Source organism: Aquarana catesbeiana, linkage group LG13 (assembly GCF_042186555.1).
Source record: "Aquarana catesbeiana isolate 2022-GZ linkage group LG13, ASM4218655v1, whole genome shotgun sequence".
NCBI classification, from domain to species: Eukaryota; Metazoa; Chordata; class Amphibia; order Anura; family Ranidae; genus Aquarana; species Aquarana catesbeiana.
This window is the reverse complement of record NC_133336.1, coordinates 12,818,309-12,842,399: the sequence shown is the minus strand read 5'-3', so window position 1 is coordinate 12,842,399 and position 24,091 is coordinate 12,818,309. Positions and strand designations below refer to the sequence as shown.

Genomic DNA, 24,091 nt, shown 5'->3' with positions numbered 1-24,091 from the left:
GGATCATGTGATATTTCAGTTTTTCTTTTTTAATAAATCTGCAAAAATGTCAACAATTCTGTGTTTTTCTGTCAATATGGGGTGATGTGTGTACAATATGGGGTGCTGTGTGTACAATATGGGATGCTGTGTGTACAATATGGGGTGATGTGTGTACAATATGGGGTGCTGTGTGTACAATATGGGGTGCTGTGTGTACAATATGGGGGGCTGTGTGTACAATATGGGGTGCTGTGTGTACAATATGGGGAGCTGTGTGTACAATATGGGGAGCTGTGTGTACAATATGGGGGGCTGTGTGTACAATATGGGGAGCTGTGTGTACAATATGGGGGGCTGTGTGTACAATATGGGGGGCTGTGTGTACAATATGGGGGGCTGTGTGTACAATATGGGGTGCTGTGTGTACAATATGGGGAGCTGTGTGTACAATATGGGGGGCTGTGTGTACAATATGGGGAGCTGTGTGTACAATATGGGGGGCTGTGTGTACAATATGGGGGGCTGTGTGTACAATATGGGGGGCTGTGTGTACATTAATGAGGAAAAAAATGAACTTAAATGATTTTAGCAAATGGCTGCAATATAACAAAGAGTGAAAAATTTAAGGGGGTCTGAATACTTTCCGTCCCCACTGTATATAATATATATATATTGACACACACACACAGTATTTATGATAAATCATTCCTCTGATAAATGCCATTGTGTGGGGTAATGTAGCCTTGAGCTACTGAGCTCGATAAACAGGCTTTTTGTTTAGCAAATCAGATAAAGATTGCATGGAAAACATGTAAAGGGATTGAGACTGCCACCTGGTGGCCACACAAGTAACTACATATATGCAGTATTTCAGATTATTCTAGCAAAAAAATAGGCAAAAACAATAAAACTTTTTTTTTTTGATGGTCCTGACCAAAATACATTTTGAATATATTTACAAAAACATTCAAGATTCCTTTAGCCTCTAGCCAACCGTGTATCGCATTTGTATGCAGTAGCTGGAATAGTAGGTTTTAACACCCATGTGCATCCATGGCAGCCTAAGGGTTGTGTGCTGAGAGCACGCTCACTGCGCCTCTGATTGGGAGTCACAGCCTTTGATCGTGTGGGAAGGGCTCAGGATCATGTGACTGCTGTGAGAGCCAATCATAGGATAGAGAAGATGTGGCGCTTTCTAGGCAATAATGGATGGGGGTTAGAATATTCCAGCAATCATTTCCTAGGCATTCATATAGAGATGTACAGTTCTTTGTTCCTTGGTTGTCTTTCTGTACTTTATGCTATTAAGAATGCACAGCCGCTCTCTTAATATATTTTTTTTTTTTGCTAAGCAAGTAATTAGCAAAATTACCTGTTTTTAATGAAGAGAAGAAACCGCTACTTGAGTTTAGGATAATGTATACCGGCAAGTTGACCCGTCATGACATCTGTCGCGGTCCTCATGCAGTGACAAAGGCTGGCGCTAAATCCCCGGGCGGGTAAATGCCGCCATGACAGGTTTCTTCTAAGAAAGGCCGGGATTTATTCATAGCTATCTCAGGAGGATAATTCGTGGTATTTTTCTTTTTTTTTTTTATAGAATTGTGAGCCCGGCTCCTGGATCCAGATCTTCTGATAAGTCAACCAAGACGCTAAAGATCACAACAGACATCAACATAACCAATGGGAAGTCCAGGTCAGATATAAGCAGCTTCATCTCACTTTGTTTAGTTAAAGTGGAGCTCCGGGCGTAAAAATATTTTTTCCTTTTGGTCCACCCATATATCCTGTGTGTATATATATATATATATATATATATATATATATATATATATATATATATATATATATACACAGCTTTTGCTTTTTCGTTTTTTGCTAGAAAATTACTTAGAATCCCCAAATATTATTATTATTATACAGGATTTATATAGCGCCAACAGTTTGCGCAGTGCTTCATATATATATATATATATATATATATATATATATATATATATATATATATATATATATATAGCGCTGCGCAAACTGCTGGCGCTATATAAATCCTGTATAATAATAATAATAATGTTTGGGGATTCTAAGTAATTTTCAAGCAAGAAACAAAAAACACAAACAATTTGACATGTAAAAATGCCAGAAAATGCCCGGCCTTCAAGTGGTTAATTCTTATATGACCAATTAGAGGAGGGGGGGAGATTTTGAAGTAACGTTATAGTAGTATAAAAACCGCTATATCACAGTACAATATATACAAGGAATTATTTTATATAAAATAACATTTTTATTTCATAAATGTAATACATAGAAGCATCATAGCATAGTAACATAGTAATACATGATAATGTCGAAATCTTTTGATCCATATGAATACCATGAATATAAAACATACACAATGATTACATCATAGTACAGTATAAAATGTGAAAATTGTTCTTAAGATGTAAACACGTAGGTAGCATCAATTTTATCGACGCGTTTCGTGGAATACCTCCACTCATCAGGAGCAGATGCAACATAGATATCTAGAGATATTAATAGATAGTGGTAATTATCAATGGGTCTCAGCATGGGAGAAGAGGGAGGGGGGGTACAAAAGGAAGAGGGTAATGAAAGGAAACCCACCCTGCTCAGGATCAGGTAGAAGTCTGCGAAGCGATGAGGGCTGAAGGCCAGCCGGGATACTCATCATAATTCTTATATGAGATTTCAGTGAATGAGATTACATCCTCTTTGAGCTTTTGCTGCCCGTGTAACACATTTTTGTGGCAGCAAAAGGGCGGGCTTGAATGCCCACACCCCGCACATATGTGTCACTGGGCAGCCAACATTTCTGTGCTGGGAGTGTCCATACTGTGCGCTCCCAGCGTAGAGACTGAGCTGTCAGCAGCTCTCTAACGATCGGTATCCCGACAGGACTGGTTCCCGATCATGTGACCACTGACAGCCAATAACATTGGACACATGATTGATGATCCTCCCGGTGGTCAGAGATTTGTAAAGGGACTCCGGGATGGGCAGGAAGGGATTCATTTTAAAACTCAGAATTATAGTAAGTTGGGGATATGATAGAATTAAATATATCAGATGAGCAATCGATTGAGTCTTCTCTTTTTTTATCTAGAATTCCGCTTCCTGTTGGTGTATCCAGAACTCCAGATAAGTCAGGCCAGTCTGTGAAAAACTTGACAGAGTTGAGCGGAACCAATGGGAAGGCCAGGTGAGCTAAAGGCGCTTCATTCCTCTTTTTTTGCCTTACTTTTGCTGAAAATTGCGCGGTCGTGCGATGCTGTACGCAAATAAAATTGACATCCTTTTTTTCCCCCACAAATAGAGCTTTCTTTTGGTGGTATTTGATCACTTCTGCGTTTTTTTACTTAAATAAATATAAACAAATGCTATAAACAAAATAAGACCATCAAGTTTGAAAAAAAAAAACAAAACAATATTTTTTGCTATAAAACATATCCAATAAAAAAAAAATTTAAAAAATTGAATTTCTTCATCAATTTAAGCCGATATTTATTCTTCTACATATTTTTGGTAAAAAAAAAAAAAAAAAACCCCAATAAGCGTATATTGATTAGTTTCCGCTAAAGTTATCGTGTTTAGAACATAGGGGATATTTTTATGGCATGTTTATTATTTGTTTATTTGTTTTTTACCAGTAATGGCGGTGATCAGTGATTTTTAGCGATGCCAAACTGTGCCCCCCCCCAAGATGTATGAGCATTATGTGTCAGCAACCCCCCCCGCCCCCCAAAAAAAATCGAACACTAATCTGCACACTTATCCCTATACATAAATTCTCTTTGCAGGCCAAAATTTCCCCTCCTCCCAGTACAAATCCCCACAGCTAAAATCCCCCCTCCTGGCACAAATCTTTGCCCCCCCCCTCAAGTCTCCTCCCAACCTTAAATCCTCTATCCACAAATACCCAAATCATCCCTATTAGCAGAAATCCCCCACCCAAAAAAATTCTCCTACTAGCACAAATCCTTTCCCCTCTCCAAAATCACCCCTTCTAACAGAACCGCACCCCCTCCTCCCCCTAATCACTCCTCTTAGCTCAAATCCTCTTTCCCCTATCCCCCCCAGCACAAATCTGCCTCCCTCCTAGCACACGCCCTCCCCCCCCTCAATATTTCCACTTTTAGAACAAATCTTACCCCCGTTGACAACCAAATTCCCCCCCTAGCAGAACAAATCCCCTCCACGCACAAATCCCCCCTCCTAAATCCCCCCTCCTAGTACATCCCATCCAAATCTTAAATATGCAGAAATATCCCCCCCAAAGAAAATCTTACCCCTGTCCCCCCTCTCCCCCCAATTTCCCTCTTCCAGCACAACACCCCCCCCCCCAACCAAGCACTAATTCTCTTCTACACCCCCACCACTAGCGCACTCTCATCCCCATCAAAAATGTTTTATACTCTGCCCACCCCCCAAGGTCCCCAGCACAATCCCCCCCCCCTGCCGTCAACACACAGACCCCAGATGCAGGCTACCTCCCAGCTCCGCCTCATCTTGCATTTTACCTCCTGGGCTCCTCCTCATCTTGCAGGCTGCCTCCTGAACTCCTCCTCATCTTGCATTTTGCCTCCCAGGCTCCTCCTCATCTTGCAGGCTGCCTCCTGAGCTCCTCCTCATCTTGCAGGCTGCCTCCTGGGCTCCTCCTCATCTTGCAGGCTTCCTCCTGGGCTCCTCCTCATCTTGCATTTTGCCTCCCAGGCTCCTCCTCATCTTGCAGGCTGCCTCCTGGGCTCCTCCTCATCTTGCAGGCTGCCTCCTGGGCTCCTCCTCATCTTGCAGGCTGCCTCCTGGGCTCCTCCTCATCTTGCAGGCTGCCTCCCAGCTCCTCCTCATCTTGCATTTTGCCTCCTGGGCCCCCCCTCATCTTTCAGGCTGCCTACCGGCTCCTCCTCATCTTGCAGGTTGCCTCTTGGGCTCCTCATCTTGCAGGCTGCCTCCTGAGCTCCTCCTCATCTTGCATTTTCCCTCCTGGGCTCCTCCTCATCTTGCAGGCTGGCTCCTGAGCTCCTCCCCATCTTGACAGGTCATAGTTGGGGAGGAGCTTAGGGGAAACAGCACTGCAATACTTTAGACAGGCCTGGAATGGCAGTTTAAATGATAAAGAAAGTCTATTTTTGGTTCCTAAGGCCCCTAGGACACCAACCATCTACTATTTGCCTAAGGTTCATAAGAACCCTATCTGCCCCCCGGGACGTCCCATTGTGAGTGGTATAGATTCAGTCACATCCGGGGTGGGCAGATACATTGATTTTTACCTTCAACCCTTAGTTCAAAAGATGCCGTCGTATATAAAGGATACAAGACAGGTGATTAATCTTCTCTCAGGAATCAATATTAAACCTGGCCTTTGGATGGTGACTGCCGATGTCACCTCCTTGTATACTATAATTCCCCATAATTTGGGTTTGGATGCTGTAAGGGGTGCTCTAGTTAGGGATTCAGGACTCCCTGGACGCCAAATTTATTTTATTATGGAGCTTCTTGAATATGCAGCCTCTCACAATTACCGTATTTTTGGTTTTCTAATAAATTTTTTCGCCAAAGTCGGGGAGTTGCTATGGGGGCCAAATATGCCTCCAGCCTGGCCAATTTGTTCATGGCCAAATGAGAGGAGGGTGTCATCTATGCCCACAGGAGTTCCCATCTTATCCTGTGGGCTAGGTATATTGATGACATCCTCCTCCTATGGGATGGTGATGGCCAGGAAGTTCATGTCTTCTTCAAATCAGAATGATCGGGGGATTCATCTTAATTTTGAGATGAGTCAAACTCAGATACATTTTTTGGACCTGACTTTTACCATAGAGGGTGGCATTTTGTCTACATCTACATTTTTTTAAGAACACCGACCGCAATTCCTACATCTGATTGGACAGCTGTCATCATCGTCCTTGGCTCAATTCAATACCTAAGAGCCAATACATGAGATTACGTAGGAATTGCTTGGACTCATGGGTATTTTTAACACAGGCTAACACGCTTACCGGTAGATTCCTTGAAAAAAGATATACCATGGATAAGTTGTTGCCTGTGCTTAATGAAGTGCAAGGTATGGATAGGGAATTGTTACTCCGAGAAAAACCTCGGATGAGTAATTTAGGCCCAGATTCAGGAGTGCCCTTCATAACTACGTATTCTCTTCAGCACACAAAAGATAAAGCAGATAGTCTCTAAACACTGGCATATTGTCAATAATGATAAAATCTTGAATAAAGTTTTGCCGGCTAGACCACAGATATTGTTTAGAGGTGCTCCCTCGCTCAGAAATAGAGTGGCCCCCAATATTTTAGATCCTCCAGTGAATAAAACTAACTTTTTTAGCCAGTTAACAGGTTTCTATCAATGTAGAAGGTGTCACGTATGCTCTCTAAGCAGTTGCACGCACAGAAGAACCCAGACATTTGAATCCACAAGTACTCATAAGATGCATACCATTACCCAATTTATTACCTGTTCCACTTTGGGTGTGGTATATTTATTGCAATGCCCGTGTGGCTTGCAACATATTGGGCAGGCCAAACGCCCTCTTCAAGTTAGGCTCAATGAGCATATCACCAACATTATATCTGGGTTCAGAAACCATTCCATTTCAAAACATTATCGTCTAGTGCATAATAGAGACCCCTCCAATACCCTTTTTTTAGGGATAGATAAATACAGACCATATTGGCGGGGGAGCTCTATGGTGCGAGAAATTTCTAGGCTTGAAATGTCTTGGATCCATAGGGTGAGGACATATGTGCCCTATGGATTGAATGGTGACGTGGACGTTAACGCTTTCATTGACAACTCTTAATATTTTATGTTTGCTTTGAGCCCTGGAAGGGGTTTTTCAAAAAAAAAAAAAAGTTTACATTTTTTAATTATTTTCAATATTTTTAATATTCACAATATTTGTTAGTGGCTCCCCCCCCCCCTTTTTGGCTGGCCATCTACTACTTGAATATTATAGTAATTTCCTTTTTTGAGTTAATCAACTAATTTCTTATTAGTTTATTTAATATAAAATAATTTTTTTGAAATTTTTAAAAAATTTTTTTTAATAATCTTTATGTCTGAATAATAATTTTCATCTATCGTTATAAGTCAATTTGATCATTGCCAAATTGGTTTTTGACTCCTCCTACAGTAATGTAGATTACATCTATCTTTACTTGTTTTGTCATCTAATATTGACTATTTATTGTTCAGACTATTATTTAAAATATGATTTTTATATATATATAAATGGCCTGATATTATTCATTTTCAATTTATTGGAATAGAGATGTAATTCCTCTATTCCTCTTAGTCTGTATTGGCATTTCAAGGTTGCGCCCATACTTAAGATGGCGTTTTGTAATTCTCCTTGCGGGACTCAAAGCGAGGCTTGGTTTGCCTATATATGGTGGTTGCTCAGCACGCTGCCCGTTCCCCATTGAAAACGTCAATCTATGACGAAACGCGTCTGGGAGGTATGTGCTGACATCACAACGCCGCTCCATTGAGGACGGGAGTTTTTGTTTGTTGCCGGCCGGCTTCGACCTACTTTTTATCGCTATTAAACACAGTTCATTTGTAGGTAATTAACACATCTGATATTGACTATTTATTGTTCAGACTATTATTTAAAATATGATTTTTATATACCATATATAAATGGCCTGATATAATTCATTTTCAATTTATTGGAATAGAGATGTAATTCCTCTATTCCTCTTAGTCTGTATTGGCATTTCAACGTTGCGCCCATACTTAAGATGGCACTTTGTAATTCTCCTTGTGGGACTCAAAGCGAGGCTTGGTTTGCCTATATATGGTGGTTGCTCAGCACGCTGCCCGTTCCCCATTGAAAACGTCAATCTATGACGAAACGCGTCTGGGAGGTACGTGCTGACGTCACCACGCCGCTCCATTGAGGACGGGAGGTTTTTTTTTTTGCCGGCCGGCTTCGACCTACTTTTTATCGCTCTTAAACACTGTTCGTTTGTAAGTAATTTCTTTATATAAATAAAATATTATATACGATATCACGCTATTGGCATCTCTATTCTTTTTGGGATTGCTCCTATTTACAACATGTGAGCCAAGGAACCTTCGGTTTGAAGACGTAAGGACGGACCGTCCATCCACACCTCTATCCTTACAGCTGGATGTCTATTTGGTCGTTTAGCCATTTGCCTTTTTGAGTCTATCTGGTAAGCAGGCTCTCTATGTGGTGTTGGTGCACTATTTTAATTTTTTTCACCGGTTGAAGTTCCACATCTATAGGATTCACATTTGTCATTTACCATCTGGTAAGCAGGTTCTCCGTGTGGGGCTGGTGCACTTATCGATCTTTTCACTAGTTGATGTTTCACTAATCTTTGGAATTTGCACTTATTATCTGGCATCTGGTAAGGCTTGGTTTGCCTATATATGGTGGCTGCTCAGCACGCTGCCCGTTCCCCATTGAAAACGTCAATCTATGACGAAACGCGTCTGGGAGGTACGTGCTGACGTCACCACGCCGCTCCATTGATGACGGGAGTTTTTGTTTGTTGCCAGCCGGCTTCGATCTACTTTTTATCGCTCTTAAACACAGTTCATTTGTAAGTAATTTCTTTATACAAATAAAATATTATATACGATATCACGCTATTGGCATCTCTATTCTTTTTGGGATTGCTCCTATTTACAACATGTGAGCCAAGGAACCTTCGGTTTGAAGACGTAAGGACGGACCGTCCATCCACACCTCTATCCTTACAGCTGGATGTCTATTTGGTCGTTTAGCCATTTGCCTTTTTGAGTCTATCTGGTAAGCAGGCTCTCTATGTGTTGTTGATTTTTTCACCGGTTGAAGTTCCACATCTATAGCATTGACATTTGTCATTTACCATCTGGTAAGCAGGTTCTCCGTGTGGGGCTGGTGCACTTATCGATCTTTTCACTGGTTGATTTTTCACTAATCTTTGGAATTTGCACTTATTATTTGGCATCTGGTAAGGAGGCCCCCTGTGTGAAGTTGGTGGTTATCAATTCATTCATTTTTCAAGCACTGGGTGTTTATTATATGCATATCTTTATTTCACAATGTGAGTGTCATTCCTATATATTTATTTAAGTTGATGTATGTGACAGTATTACGCTATGTTAGTATTTTATATTTTTTGGGGATAAAAACCTTTTTGTGGATTATAACGCGTATCCATCGCAAGTGGATTATCGTTATACCCTACTGTGACTGGTTCATAACAAGGCCCAGGCTGGGTTAAAGCCATCCGCCTGATTGGCTTACATTCTGGTAAGCATGCCACTCAACAGTCGGGGATACAGTCCGCTTGTCACTGAGTGTTATCATTATTTTTTAAAGTTGGGACTATTACTTTGAACTTTCATAATCACCGTTCATATTTTTTACAGAGATTATTGTATAGTTTTATACAACACTGATTTTCATTTCATTTTCCTTTTTAAGCGCGGCTTTTCCATTTTTTATTTTTTATTTGTTTGCTGGAATCGCAGTACTAGTGATGGCATTGGCTGTCAGATCGTGATTTTTTTTTTTTTTTTAGGGTTTGTTTACCTACATTCTTTATAAACCCTGCACAGTCCCGATCTGACACTCTTGATCGGAGCATGGCAGTGGCACGAGTGTGGAGGAGCTGGAGGGGAGAAGGAGCACAGCTGACTCCCGGCTCTCTCCTCCTCTGAAAATTTGGCCTGTAACTTTTGCACTGACAGGAGTAGTGAAGTTGCTGTGAGTACTCCTGTCAGCTTGTAGCAGGAACTCTCTTGCAGTGCCCCCCCCCCCCCTCCGCAGCCACCCCTCCTGTCCCCCTCTTGTTCCAGTCCTGCCCCAACACACATACTGAAACCCCCCCCCCCCATATACATGGAGAACACACTGTCCCCCGCCATGGCCATATACCATAGATAGGAAGCCTATACTGTAAATGGGCTCTAGAGGTAAAAGGGGGATCTAGATGTAGGCACCAAGAGCTGCTGGTACATTCCTCTGTATGTTCCTCCAAGCAAAAGGCATGACTGCCCTCCATGTTATTCATGCCTCTCTGACAAACGGGGTGGGGTTGTAGTAGGACAATGACTTCAGAGACGGAAGTCGCTATTTTCATGCAGATCTCCCTGAAAGATGATCCAAGTCCCAGTTCCATCACTTCAGAGAGAATCCAGGTTTGCCTATTACAGCTGAAGGCTGACCAGTCAATGACTCTTCTCTTCCTAGCACCAGTGATGGACACGGAGAAGAGCTGAACGTTTCATCAAGTTACACTAGAAGTCTGAAAAGAACAACAGTAAATAGCAGGTAAGAGAGCAAAAGAGAGAGAAAGAGAAAGTAAGAGAGAAATAAATAAATAAATAAAGTCTCTTCACTCCTGATTACCCTCCACACATACTGACCCCCCCCCCCCATGGAGAACACACCATCCCCCACCATGGCTGTATACCATAGATAGGAGCGGTATTACACTGACCAATCTATCATGGACACATGAGCACTGAAGCAGCACACTGGATGGGTTTGTTTTTCAGGTATAGAATTCCATATCTTACCAGTATGGAAACAGAGCAATCCGTACTGCTACATACCTCCATACAGTCTATACCCTGTTTCCCCGAAAATAAGACCTAGCGTGATTGTCCGTGATGGCTGCAATATAAGCCCTACCCCCCAAATAAGCCCTACCCCGTTTCCCCAAAAATAAGCCCTACCCTGAAAATAAGGCCTACAAGGACTTTCACTAGGGCTTATTTGGGGGGTAGGGCTTATATTGCAGCCATCACCGACAATCACGCTAGGTCTTATTTTTGGGGAAACAGTATATATATATATATATATATATATATATATATATATATATATATATATATATATATATATATATGTAGCGCTGTTAGATTTTTCATCTACTGCTGATAGGTAAATTTAGTGGGTTATCTGTTTATGTGTAGTTAGGTTTGCCTCTGTTCCAGCTTGGCTGTGTTGCATGTGGTTTCACACTGTGCCTTTGGGTGTCGTTGTCCCCATGGGTTGGTGTTGGAAAGGCAAAACGTTAAAGTGTATAAGTGCTCCTCTGTCCCAGGGATAACTCGGTGGAGGTGGTCCTCCGAGTTGCATTTTGGGAGAGGGTATTTATGGGTCAGACGCCATGTTTTGAGGTCGTTTTCCGTCCACCTGCTGGCCCTTCTGACCCTCCTGGCCGACAGGTATGCGCTAAGAGTACCACCTTGTGGTCCTCCGATCGGGAGGCCCACGTCGCTGCGGCATGTGGGTGGGCCCAGTCTGGGGCCTACCACAGCAGCAGAGGAATGGTCCTGGGCTGTCTATCCTGAGTGAAGAACCTGGACAACCGAGGAGATCCCAGGGGAGGACCCATCATGGAAGGATCATGCAGAGTGCTGGTCTGGAGAGGGGCCTGGTGACTCGGTTGGAGGACGCATCCTGAAGTAATCCTACTGCATAGTACTGCCGGGTTGGCTTAAAGGTTCTAGTGCTGTGTTTGCTTTTCACCGTAAACAATTACATCCTGTGGCAGAGGATCGTACGGGTTTCTATTCTAATCAAGTCTGTGGCAGAGACTTTTGTTCGTGCTGCGTACTGGCTGCTAGGTTGGTGAGAGAAACCTATCCAGGCGGGCAAAGATTCAATTCTACAGAGAGAGTATAATCAGCTACAAGCTTTCAATCCCTAATGCTACATTAAGAACGCTAAGAAAAGGTATTTGAGCTTCCCTGCAACTTTCCTTCTACCTCTTTCCTGCTACTTCCTTCAACTCAAGTTTATTAAAGCATTGGAAAAGATACTCAAGTGTCCGGTGCCTACATTGTTTGGTGGTAAACTCAACGGGACCCTAGACCTGGTTCTGGTGAAATAAAGGTAACGAAGGTGACGGTAACAGCCCGCTTTAAACCAGCAGCTCCACCGAGAGTTATTGCTACATATATATATATACAGTATATCTATACAATGTGAGCAGTTTGTATAGCTCAAGAGGTGGACATACATGAACTATTTTCCTTATAATTCAATGAAGGTTTGATGTCTTCTGATTATTACAAGTTTCATAGGTGGACCAACAATCTGGGGTCATTTTATGAGAACTCTGCAATTTTGGAATGATTGTTTGTTTCCAAACCTTTGTTCTGTGAACAGTGATAGATCAATATTTGTGTTATATTCTTACGTCATCCTCTTTTTTTATATCTCTTTTGTACTCTCTCTATATCTCTTCTCATGAGACTTCTTCCTATTTCCTTTCTCCTTCTCTCCCCCCTTTCTTTTTATCTCACATCCACCTCTTTTACTTTATCGATTTTTGTCTCCTCCTTTCTTGTTCCCTTCTCTCTCTTCTCTCTCTTCTCTCCATCTCTCTCTCTCTCCCTTTCTTTCTTTCTTTCTTTCTTTCTTTCTTTCTTTCTTTCTTTCTTTCTTTCTTTCTTTCTTTCTTTCTTTCTTTCTCCCCTTCTTTCTCCCCTTCTTTCTCCCCTTCTTTCTCTTACTCTATATATTTTCTTTATTTCTCTTTCTCTCTCTTTTTCTCTCTCTTTTTTTTCTCTCTTTCTTTCTCATTCTCACTCATTCTCACTTGAATCCCTTAATCTCTATCCTTCTCTTTCCTACTCTCTCTCTTAATTCTCTTGAAGCGGTAGCGAACTACTGAAAAAAAAAACCTGCAAGACAATAGCATAATGTGCTAGTATGCATCGCACACTAGCACATTATGAATTACTTACCTTAGAACAAAGCCCCCTCAGCAGCGCCCAGTCACTGCTGAGGGGGCTGACACGTTCCCTCTGTGTCTCTTCCGGGTTCGCAGGCTCTGGCTCTGTAAGTGGCCGGAGCTACGATGGCGTCACTCCTGCGCATGCGCAAGGGAGCCATCCATTCCAGCAAGAAGCTCTGAAGTTTCGGCACGATCCATCGGACCTTCAGAGCGCATGCGCCGCTGACGTCAGTGGCTGCATGCAGAGTGAATATAGGCTTACCTGTAGGTGAAAATCACCAAGTGGGCAATACAACCACTTTAATCTCTGTCCTTCTCTTTCTTTCTTTCTTTCTTTCTTTCTTTCTTTCTTTCTTTCTTTCTTTCTTTCTTTCTTTCTTTCTTTCTTTCTTTCTTTCTGTCTGTCTCTTGATTCTCTTAATCTGTATCCTCTCTCTTCTCTCCATCTCTCTCCTCTTTCTTTCCTTTTCTTTTCTTTCTCTCTTTATCTTTCTCTCACTCTATATATTTTTTTTCTTTCTGTCTTTCTTCTTTTTTTTTTCTTTCTCTCTTTCTCATTCTCTCTTGATTCTCTTAATCAATATCCTTCTCTCTCTTCTGTTCATCTCTCTTTTCTTTCTTTCTTTCTTTCTTTCTTTCTTTCTTTCTTTCTTTCTTTCTTTCTTTCTTTCTTTCCCATTCTTCTCTTCTTTTTCTTTCTTTCTTTCTTTCTTTCTTTCTTTCTTTCTTTCTTTCTTTCTTTCTTTCTTTCTTTCTTTCTTTCTTTCTTTCTTTCTTTCCCATTCTTCTCTTCTTTTTCTTTCTTTCTTTCTTTCTTTCTTTCTTTCTTTCTTTCTTTCTTTCTTTCTTTCTTTCTTTCCTTCTCTCTCTCTTTCTCTCACTCTATGTATTTTCCTTCTTCCTTTCTTTCTTTTTCTCTTTCTCTCTCTCTCTCTCTCTCTCTCTTTCTTTCGCTCTATATATTTTTTTCTTTCTGTCTTTCTTTTTTTTTTTTTTTTTTTCTTTTTCTTTCTTTCTCTCTCTTTCTCGTTCTCTCTTGATTCTGTATCCTTCTCTCTCTTCTCTCCATCTCTCTCCCCTTTCTTTCTTTCTTTCTTCGATTTTTGTCTCCTCCTTTCTTGTTCTCTTCTCTTTCCTTCTCTCTCTTCTCTCCATCTCTCTCTCTCTCTCTCTCTTTCTTTCTTTCTTTCTTTCTTTCTTTCTTTCTTTCTTTCTTTCTTTCTCTCTCTCTCCTCCAGGGGCTTAACTAGAAATAGCAGGGCCCCATAGCAAGATGTTGTATGGGGCCCCCCTGCAAACAGCCCCCACCCCACAGCTGCCCTAGTGTCAATGCAGCGTGACCTGTGCCACATACAGCGTGACCTGTGCCCAATGCAGCGTGACCTGTGCACAATGCAGCGTGACCTGTGCCCCATACAGCATGACCTGTGCCCAATGCAGCGTGACCTGTGCCCAATGCAGCGTGACCTGTGCCCAATGCAGCGTGACCTGTGCCCCATACAGCGTGACCTGTGCCCAATGCAGCGTGACCTGTGCCCAATGCAGCGTGACCTGTGCCCAATGCAGCGTGACCTGTGCCCAATGCAGCGTGACCTGTGCCCCATACAGCGTGACCTGTGCCCAATGCAGCGTGACCTGTTCCCCATACAATGTGACCCGTGCCCCATACAGCGTGACCTGTGCCCCATACAGCATGACCTGTGCCCCATACAGCGTGACCTGTGCCCCATACAGCGTGACCTGTGCCCAATGCAGCATGACCTGTGCCCAATGCAGCGTGACCTGTGCCCCATACAGCGTGACCTGTGCCCCATACAGCGTGACCTGTGCCCAATGCAGCGTGACCTGTGCCCAATGCAGCATGACCTGTGCCCCATACAGCGTGACCTATGCCCCATTCAACGTGACCTGTGCCCAATGCAGCGTGACCTGTGCCCAATGCAGCGTGACCTGTGCCCTATACAGCGTGACCTGTGCCCCATGCAGCGTGACCTGTGCCCAATGCAGCGTGACCTGTGCCCAATACAGCATTGTCTGTGCCCAATACAGCCTGGTCTGCCTGTGCCCCATACAGCCTCACCTGTGCAGAGGAAGAGGCAAGCCACCCGGATCAGCAGAGAGCGGGATTGCCCACTGTAATAGCTTTCATTTGAATTTCCCGTCTTCCCGGGGCTCATCGTCACATAGCCCCACCTCTTGGCATGACGCCTTTGATGACGTCACACGTCCCGCATTTGATTGGCGTTCTGTCTATCAAAGGCGCCGGGCCAAGAGGTGGAGCTATGTGACGTGAGCCCCCGGAACACTGGAAGTTCTAATGAAAGCTATTACATCGGACAATTCAGCTCTCTGCTGATCCGGGTGGCTTGCCTCTTCCTCTGCACAGGTGAGGCTGTAGGGGCACAGGCAGACCAGGCTGTATTGGGCACAGGCAACGCTGTATGGGGCACAGGTCACGCTGTATGGGGCACAGGTCTCCTCTCTCTTCCCCTGGCTGGGAGACTGTGCCGGCGGTGCTCTCATCCTCACTGGGCCCCACTTGGCTGCGGGCCCCATAGCGCCTGCATGGGTCGCTATGGTGGTAGTTACGCCCCTGCTCTCCTCTCTCTCTCTCTGTCCTACCTCTCTCTCTCTCTTTCTTTCTTTCTTTCTTTCTTTCTTTCTTTCTTTCTTTCTCTCCTTATTTTCTTTCACTACTCTCCTTCTTTTGGCATGCGGTGACACTTGCTCTACTTGCTCTGCTGATAGTATCTCCTCTTTCCCGGTTTGTTTTCCCTCCACAATCTACCTCTATAGTGGTAGAAGGGAAAGATGACACAGCGGTCTCTCCGCAGCAGATCAGTGGCGGTGATCTTCCTTTCTTATTATTATCTCCGCTCTAACAGAGACTTTTATCTTGAAGGATAACCACTGGAAACAGCCTGAAGGAAGGTGAGAGGAATTCTTTGGAGTCTCGGGGGACGCGGAGAGGGAATCGGAACGTTGTCTCTTTACGGGAATCTGTGGATGTTGTGGATTTTTCTCCAGCACAAAGTATAGGAGGGAACAAGGTAAAAGAAAACTGTGTCTGTATTATGATAACATCATATGTCAGTTCCCGTATAAACCACATAGAGATTGTACTGAGCCCTGTGAGAAGTCTGAGATAAATAATATAGGAATAATACGTGCGCAGTACAGTGCTATTAAATAGGAAGCAGAACCTGCTGATGTAATAAATAATTATGACTTTCAATTCACTTTAAATAGTCATTAAAGAACATTTTGTTCCCTTGTGACGCAGACAGGTGATTATCACACAAAACTCTTAATGGATTTTGAGTGCTGGCTGAAGAAGGAGAACATCAAACTGAATCAGATTTGTGTGGAGGAATCGTCCGGCAGCAATGGAGAGAACACAAGGCAAAGCAGCCTGCAGGTAGGAGGATCGATATTCTGTAAATATGATACAACAGAGTCTGCAATTTGCTAGGTGTAAGAAAGAGTGAAAGCAGCTTCAGCCTGACTTTTTCCAGATCACACGCCCAATGCGTTTCGCCCCACCCCACAGGGCTAAGTCAAAGAACCCCCTATGACCTATGAGTATCCCAGACTGATTGCTTGGAGCGACACCTGAAATTTAAATGGTTCTTGGTTGCAGAGAACTCAAATTTCACATTGCACAATGGTCACTTTTCACTCTCTCCCACTTCCTTCTCCCCACTTTCTTTTTATTTATCCCCGTGTTTGTCACTTTTTTTTTTTTTTTTTTGTTTGATGTGTATATACGTTTGTCACTGTGTGATGAATAGGGTGTGGGTCCTCTGGCCTACTCTGAAAGTCTTGGGATGGGGTGGACTTCTGGCTTGGTTCGCCCTCTCTCAATGGGTTTCCCTTCGGGGGAGCCCCACCAAGTACTTGGGTGGGTCTGTTTCGGCAGACCTTCCAGAGAACGGGGGTCCATCTGGTTTCGGCCAGATGGACCCAAGTGAAGTACCTCAGTCCCCAACTGGAGCCTAATGCCTCGGGGGATCAGGGTAAGGTCCTTCCCTAGTGGAGGATCAGTGTAACACCCGTTGCGCGTTTTTGTGTTTCACTCTTTATGTGTGTGCACTTTTTTTGTCACCAGGTGGAAGTTTTTGGGTGTGTTTTGCACTCCACTGGCTTCTCAAAAAAAAAATATATATATACTTTAAATAACAGTATCTGTGGTCACCCAATGATCTTTTGAGTTCTGGCTTCCTGTCTATTAGAGTAAGTTATAAGGTGATGGTAAATATTCTAGTTCGGGTTTCTTTATTGTATCATATTGAGTAACAGTTTCTTCTTGCTATGTGCAGATGTTGAAGTCTCGGGTCCATCAGGGCCAGAAGCTTTTCGAAGGTCTCCTTCACTGTCGGCCGGGCATGTCTGTGACGGAGGACCTCAAATTTGAAGATCTACGATATCGCTGGATGCTCTACAAATCCAAACTCCGCGATTCTGAGAACCACGCGGTATGAGAGTCAAAAACATTATCATTTAAAGAGTCAGCACAGCTTTTTTTAAAATGTACCAAAATGACCTTCTGTTGCCAACAGTGTGGAAAGAGCTTTCACTAATACTTATAATGAAAATTAAAGTGATTGTAAACGATCACCTTGTAAAACAACCCATTCGGTTTAAAATAAAAATGAAAGGCAAAACATTTGTGTATAGATAAAAAAAGAAAATTATAAATACCTTTTTTTATAGGTGATCACATTCCCTCTGTTCTCAGCTGCATAGGAACTGGGGGAGGAGAAACAGCAGCACACTGAGCTTTCCAGTGAATGGCTGTGCAGGGGAGGGGGTGTGAGAATCTAATGATATCAAGTCCCTACTATAGACACACACATGACATTCAAATAATTTTTGCTCCACAAGGAGCCAATAATCATATTTTTCTACTATAGTCACTCATTCACCTCAGTCATGCCCCTGAGGAGTTAATGGTCTCAAGTCTCTACCATGAATGCTCACCATTCACATGAGTTCTGTACTGAGCAGCTAATGATCCTATTTATATACTACAAACACCATTCACCTCAGTCCCGCCTCTGAGGAGCTAATGATATCAAGTCCCAACCACAGACACACATATGACATTCAGATAATTTCTGCCCTTGAGGAGCCAATAATCTTATTTTCCTACTACAGACACCATTTACCTCAGCCATGCCCCCGAAGAGCTAATGGTTCTAAGTCTTTGCCATGGATACTCACCATTCATATCAGTTCTGCCCTGAGCAGCTAATGACCCTATTTCTATACTACAGACACAATTCACCTCAGTCCCACCTTTGAGGCGCTAATCAAGTCTCAACCACAGGCACACACATGACATTAAAATAATTTCTGCCCCTGAGGAGCCAATCATCGTATCTCCTCACTACAGACACCATTCTCCTTAGTCATGCCCCTGAGGAGCCAATGGTCTCAAGTCTCTACCATGGATACTCAACATTCACATCAGTTCTGCCCTGAGCAGCTAATGACCCTACTTATAGTCCCGCCTGTGAGGAGCTAATCACGTCTCAACCACAGGCACACACATGGCATTCAAATCATTTCTGCCCCTGAGGAGCCAATCATCGTATCTCCTCACTACAGACACCATTCTCCTTAGTCATGCCCCTGAGGAGCCAACAGTCTCAAGTCTCTACCATGGATACTCAACATTCACATCAGTTCTGCCCTGAGCAGCTAATGACCCTGTTTATAGTCCCGCCTCTAAGGAGCTAATCAAGTCTCAACCACAGACACACACACATGACATTCAAAATCATTTCTGCCCCTGAGGAGCCAATAATTTTTTCACTACAGACACAGTTCACCCCAGTAATGCCGCTGAGGAGCCAATGATCTTCTTTTCCTACCACAGTCACTGTTCACCTCAGTCCCACCCATGAGGTGCTCATGATCTCAGATACCTTCCACAGACCAAAACAGACTCCTTTTACAGACAATTTTAACCTTTCACATAATTAACACCCTTGTGTGGCTAATGATGCTGCATTCTGATTATAAGCGCACACCAGAACCAGTTTGGGTGTAACGTGATTCATGTTATCTTCTGATAGCAAACATTCTGATAGCAAACATATACAAAACATGAACTTTAAACCTTGACGCTGAGCGAGTCCCTAGTGAGAATGAAACCCAAAATCCCAGCACTTCATACTAACCTGATGCCCCAAATTTTACACCCAATATGGCTTCCGGGGCCCCGTTTTTATTACTTATTATTAAAATCGCATATGAATCTTTTGATGGGATATTTATAATGTTTGTATATCAAAGACTAGGGCAGTAGAAGGATCACCAATGACATGCCATGCATGGTAAGTATATTCCTTAAGTCAGATCAGTGAAAGGTGATATTTGGTTGCTATGGGATACCGCGTTTTATTCATTAAAACCCCAACTGCTATTTCCAGCTTTTCAACACTTGCTTTTTCTTTCCTACAGAGCCTAAACCTGAACCACGAGCCCAGGGATGTCACCAAGGTAAAGTGTTCCCTCCTTGTCAGCTGTAGAAGCTTTGAGCGGCATGTTGTGTCAGTTATTGTGAGCAATTTATTAATACAGATGTATAGTAAGCCCCCCCCCCCCATCTATAAATGCCTGCCACATCTTCTGTATAATAAGTCTATTGTGACCTAATATGCCCCACCCATTGCTGTGGGAAGCCACACCCACAATCACCATAGGACCCATCTACAGTGGTCAAAAACTACCCACACTTTCGGTCAATGTTTTGGGTGGAGTGTACATTTTTCCACCCAAATCATGCCCAGTTTATGGGCTGTCCCACCCAGACCTCAACTCTAAATATATGGGGACTGCCCATGACGCCCATATACAGGTTGGTCCTACCCAGACCCCACTTTTATACAGTGCCTTGAAAAGGTATTCATACTCATGCCTTGAAATTTTCCACATTTTGTCATGTTACAACCAAAAACGTCAATGTATTTTATTGGGATTTTATGTGATAGACCAACACAAAGTGGCACATAATTGTGAAGTGGAAGGAAAATGATAAATGGTTTTCAACATGTTTTTACAAATAAATATATGAAAAGTGTGGGGGGCATTTGTATTCAGCGCTCTTTACTCTGATACCCCTAACTAAAATCTAACTAAAAGCAAACAGCATCATGAAGGCCAAGGAACACACCAGACAGGTCAGGGATAAAGTTGTGGAGAAGTATAAAGCAGGGTTAGGTTATAAAAAAATCTCCCAAGCTTTGAACATCTCACGGAGCTCTGTTCAATCCATCATCCGAAAATGGAAAGAGTATGGCACAACTGCAAACCTACCAAGACATGGCCGTCCACCTAAACTGACCGGCCGGGCAAGGAGAGCATTCATCAGAGAAGAGCCAAGAGGTCCATGGTAACTCTGGAGGAGCTGCAGAGATCCACAGCTCAGGTGGGAGAATCTGTCCACAGGACAACTATTAGTCGTGTTCTCCACAAATCTGACCTTTATGGAAGAGTGACAAGAAGAAAGACATTGGTGAAAGAAAGTCATAAGAGGTTTTGTTTGTAGTTTGTGAGAAGCCATGTGGAGGACACAGCAAACATGTGGAAGAAGGTGATCTGGTCAGATGAGACCAAAACTGAACTTTTTGGCCTAAAAGCAAAATACTATGTGTGGGGGAAAACTAACACTGCACATTACCCTGAACACACCATCCCCACCGTGAAACATGGTGGTGGCAGCATCATGTGGTGGGGATGCTTTTCTTCAGCAGGGACAGGGAAGCTGGTCAGAGTTGATGGGAAGGTGGATAGAGCCAAATACAGGACAATCTTAGAAGAAAACCTGTTAGAGTCTGCAAAAGACTTGAGACTGGGGCGGAGGTTCACCTTCCAGCAGGACAACGACCCGAAACATCCAGCCAGAGCTACAATGGAATGGTTTAGATCAAAGCATATTCATGTGTTAGAACGGCCCAGTCACAGTCCAGACCTAAATCACATTGAGAATCTGTGGCAAGACTTGAAAATTGCTGTTCACAGACGCTCTCCATCCAGTCTGACAGAGCTTGAGATATTTTACAAAGAAGAATGGGCAAAAATGTCCTCTCTAGATGTGCAAAGCTGGTAGAGACACCCCCAAAAAGACTTGCAGCTGTAATTGCAGTGAAAGGGGGTTCTACAAAGTATTGACTCCGGGGGGCGCCATACAAATGTACCCCCCACACTTTTCACATATTTATTTGTAAGAAATGTTGAAAAACATTTATCATTTTCCTTCCACTTCACAATTATGAGCCACTTTGTGTTGGTCTATCACATAAAATACCAATAAAGTACATTTACGTTTTTGGTTGTAACATGACAAAATGTGGGAAATTTTAAGGGGTATGAATACTTTTTTAAGGCACCGTACATGAAGGAACCGCCCCCTCACAGCCCCGATCCCCACAATAAATGCCTTTTTTTTCAGTCGGTGCATTTGTGCAGTAGGTAAAATATGGCTGATTCCCTGATTCCAGACACAGCATCAGCTGGACGGTGGACCCAGATATGGGGCTGTCTCAGTAAATCCAGTACGGTTGGCATGTGTGGACTTGGCTTATCTCCCTAAAGATTTGGCAGAGGATGGCACCACTTTAGAGTTAAGGATTACGGTGGTGTTACCTTGATGATTGGACCCTTAGGTAGCAACATATTTATGGGTCATCAGTTCTGCTCACTCTGCTCTCTCTACCTGTCAGCATGCAGGAATACACAGGAATAACCAACAGCATTTTCTTTTTATATATATAGCAATTCATTTTCTTTTTTACACAACAATTGATTTTCTTTTCATAGCTGCCTGGAAATCAGGTTTAGGCAGTTAATAATCTTTGCCGTGTCTTGCAGAAATCGGGAGGACTCTGCTCGTTCCTGCACCGCGTCTGTTGTGCCGCTCTACCGCTACAGCTCCTCCTTCTGCTCCTCCTCCTGCTGGCCTTCCTGCTCCCTCTAGTGCATGAAAGCCAGAATTGCGCCCTGGCCAACAATTTTGCACGCTCCTTCAACCTGATGCTCAAGTACGACGGCCCCCCGCCCACATAGAGGCCGGCCGGCTCTCCTTGGAATATACTGTGCCCCCCCCCCCCTTTTTTATTTTTTTTTAATCTTTTCGCTATGGCAGCTGTTCTTCCATCTTGTATATAATTGCTGATTAACCCCTTCACTGCCTGGGCGGTGGCAGGGAGGGGGGTCTCTGCAGTGACTGCAAGGTTTATTTCAACCTGTATATAGCTGTGATGTATATACAAATATGCAATGCCTTTGTTTTATATTTTATATGTTGTAATGATATTTATACTTTTTACACTTGGCACATATACGTTTTATAACAGTGTATCTTGTTTGTATTCTCTGGCTTTGACAATCACATCGGACCGCGGCAAACGATTTGAGATGTGTGGTATTAAAGGAGAATTCTGACTTTACTGAAAGGCAAGGCCTTGTTTTCAAATGAAGTTGCTAACTATAATCGGCTAACCTTTTCTTTGCAGTAGACCTGGGGGTCTCCAAACTTCCTAAACAAAGGGTCAGTTTACTGTTCTTTAGACTTTGGGGGGCCGGACTGTGGCCAGTGAGAGTAGAAAATGCCCTGATGTCAGTGGGAGGTAACATTGCCCCATCATTGGTGTCAGTGGGAGGAATAGTGCCCCATCATTGGTGTCAGTGGGAGGAATAGTGCCCCATCATTGGTGTCAGTGGGAGGAATAGTGCCCCATCATTGGTGTCAGTGGGAGGAATAGTGCCCCATCATTGGTGTCAGTGGGAGGAATAGTGCCCCATCATTGGTATCAGTGGGAGGAATAGTGTCCCATCATTGGTATCAGCGGGAGGAATAGTGCCCCATCATTGGTGTCAGTGGGAGGAATAGTGTCCCATCATTGGCATCAGTGGGAGGAATAGTGCCCCATCATTGGTGTCAGTGGGAGGAATAGTGTCCCATCATTGGTGTCAGTGGGAGGAATAGTGTCCCATCATTGGCATCAGTGGGAGGAATAGTGCCCCATCATTGGTGTCAGTGGGAGGAATAGTGCCCCATCATTGGTATCAGTGGGAGAAATAGTGCCCCATCATTGGTGTCAGTGGGAGGAATAGTGTCCCATCATTGGTGTCAGTGGGAGGAATAGTGTCCCATCATTGGTATCAGTGGGAGGAATAGTGCCCCATCATTGGTATCAGTGGGAGGAATAGTGCCCCATCATTGGTATCACTGGGAGGAATAGTGCCCCATCATTGGTATCACTGGGAGGAATAGTGCCCCATCATTGGTATCAGTGGGAGGAATAATGTCCCATCATTGGTATCACTGGGAGGAATAGTACCCCATCGTTGGTGTCAGTGGGAGGAATAGTGTCCCATCATTGGTGTCAGTGGGAGGAATAGTGCCCCATCATTGGTATCAGTGGGAGGAATAGTGCCCCATCATTGGTGTCAGTGGGAGGAATAGTGTCCCATCATTGGTATCAGTGGGAGGAATAGTGCCCCATCATTGGTATCAGTGGGAGGAATAGTGCCCCATCATTGGTATCAGTGGGAGGAATTGTGTGCCATCATTGGTGTCAGTGGGAGGAATAGTGCCCCATCATTGATGTCAGTGGGAGGGATAGTGCCCCATCATTGGTGTCAGTGGGAGGAATAGTGTCCCATCATTGGTATCAGTGGGAGGAATAGTGCCCCATCATTGGTATCAGTGGGAGGAATTGTGTGCCATCATTGGTGTCAGTGGGAGGAATAGTGCCCCATCATTGATGTCAGTGGGAGGGATAGTGCCCCATCATTGGTGTCAGTGGGAGGAATAGTGCCCCATCATTGGTATCAGTGGGAGGAATAGTGCCCCATCATTAGTGTCAGTGGGAGGAATAGTGCCCCATCATTGGTGTCAGTGGGAGGAATAGTGCCCCATCATTAGTGTCAGTGGGAGGAATAGTGCCCCATCATTAGTGTCAGTGGGAGGAATATCCCTATCTTTATATAAATTAAGCAATGTTGGTAATTTCCATTAAATAGATTAGAGCCATCATCGGAGATTGCATATAGTCCCTATCAATGGGATTGCTGGACAGGAAGTTGGCATTGCATGGACAAATGTACACCATTGGAAACAGAATCATTTCTCAGATAATGACACCCCAATAGATGTCCTCCTGGCAGTGACTGGCTGTAGGTGCCCGGCATTCCGGGATCCGCCTCCTCCCCATCGGTCATCTGGAAATCCATGCTGCACTGCTCTACTTTTTTGCTTGAGTTGCAGCAAGCTCTACTGACACCATGCAGACGTGTCTGATCCCCCCCCCCCCCCCGGACGTGACTCTACCTCTGCCGTGTTTTGGGTTCTATGA

At 43.7% G+C, this 24,091-nt stretch overlaps 1 protein-coding gene across 4 annotated transcripts in view; it reads left to right on the top strand.

The window, feature by feature from the left end:
• SYNE3 (spectrin repeat containing nuclear envelope family member 3) overlaps positions 1–22,186 on the top strand; it is a 152,308-nt gene extending 130,122 nt beyond the window's left edge. For all 4 annotated transcript variants that reach the window (XM_073609387.1, XM_073609386.1, XM_073609388.1 and 1 more), the window contains exons 19-26: positions 1,583–1,678; positions 3,110–3,205; positions 10,226–10,306; positions 15,628–15,775; positions 16,009–16,143; positions 17,045–17,200; positions 19,194–19,232; positions 21,603–22,186. In XM_073609387.1, coding sequence (XP_073465488.1) covers positions 1,583–1,678; positions 3,110–3,205; positions 10,226–10,306; positions 15,628–15,775; positions 16,009–16,143; positions 17,045–17,200; positions 19,194–19,232; positions 21,603–21,797 — 946 coding nt within the window. In that variant the 3' untranslated portion in view covers positions 21,798–22,186. The remainder of the gene's footprint in view (positions 1–1,582; positions 1,679–3,109; positions 3,206–10,225; positions 10,307–15,627; positions 15,776–16,008; positions 16,144–17,044; positions 17,201–19,193; positions 19,233–21,602) is intronic.
• The last annotated feature ends 1,905 nt before the right edge of the window (positions 22,187–24,091 follow it).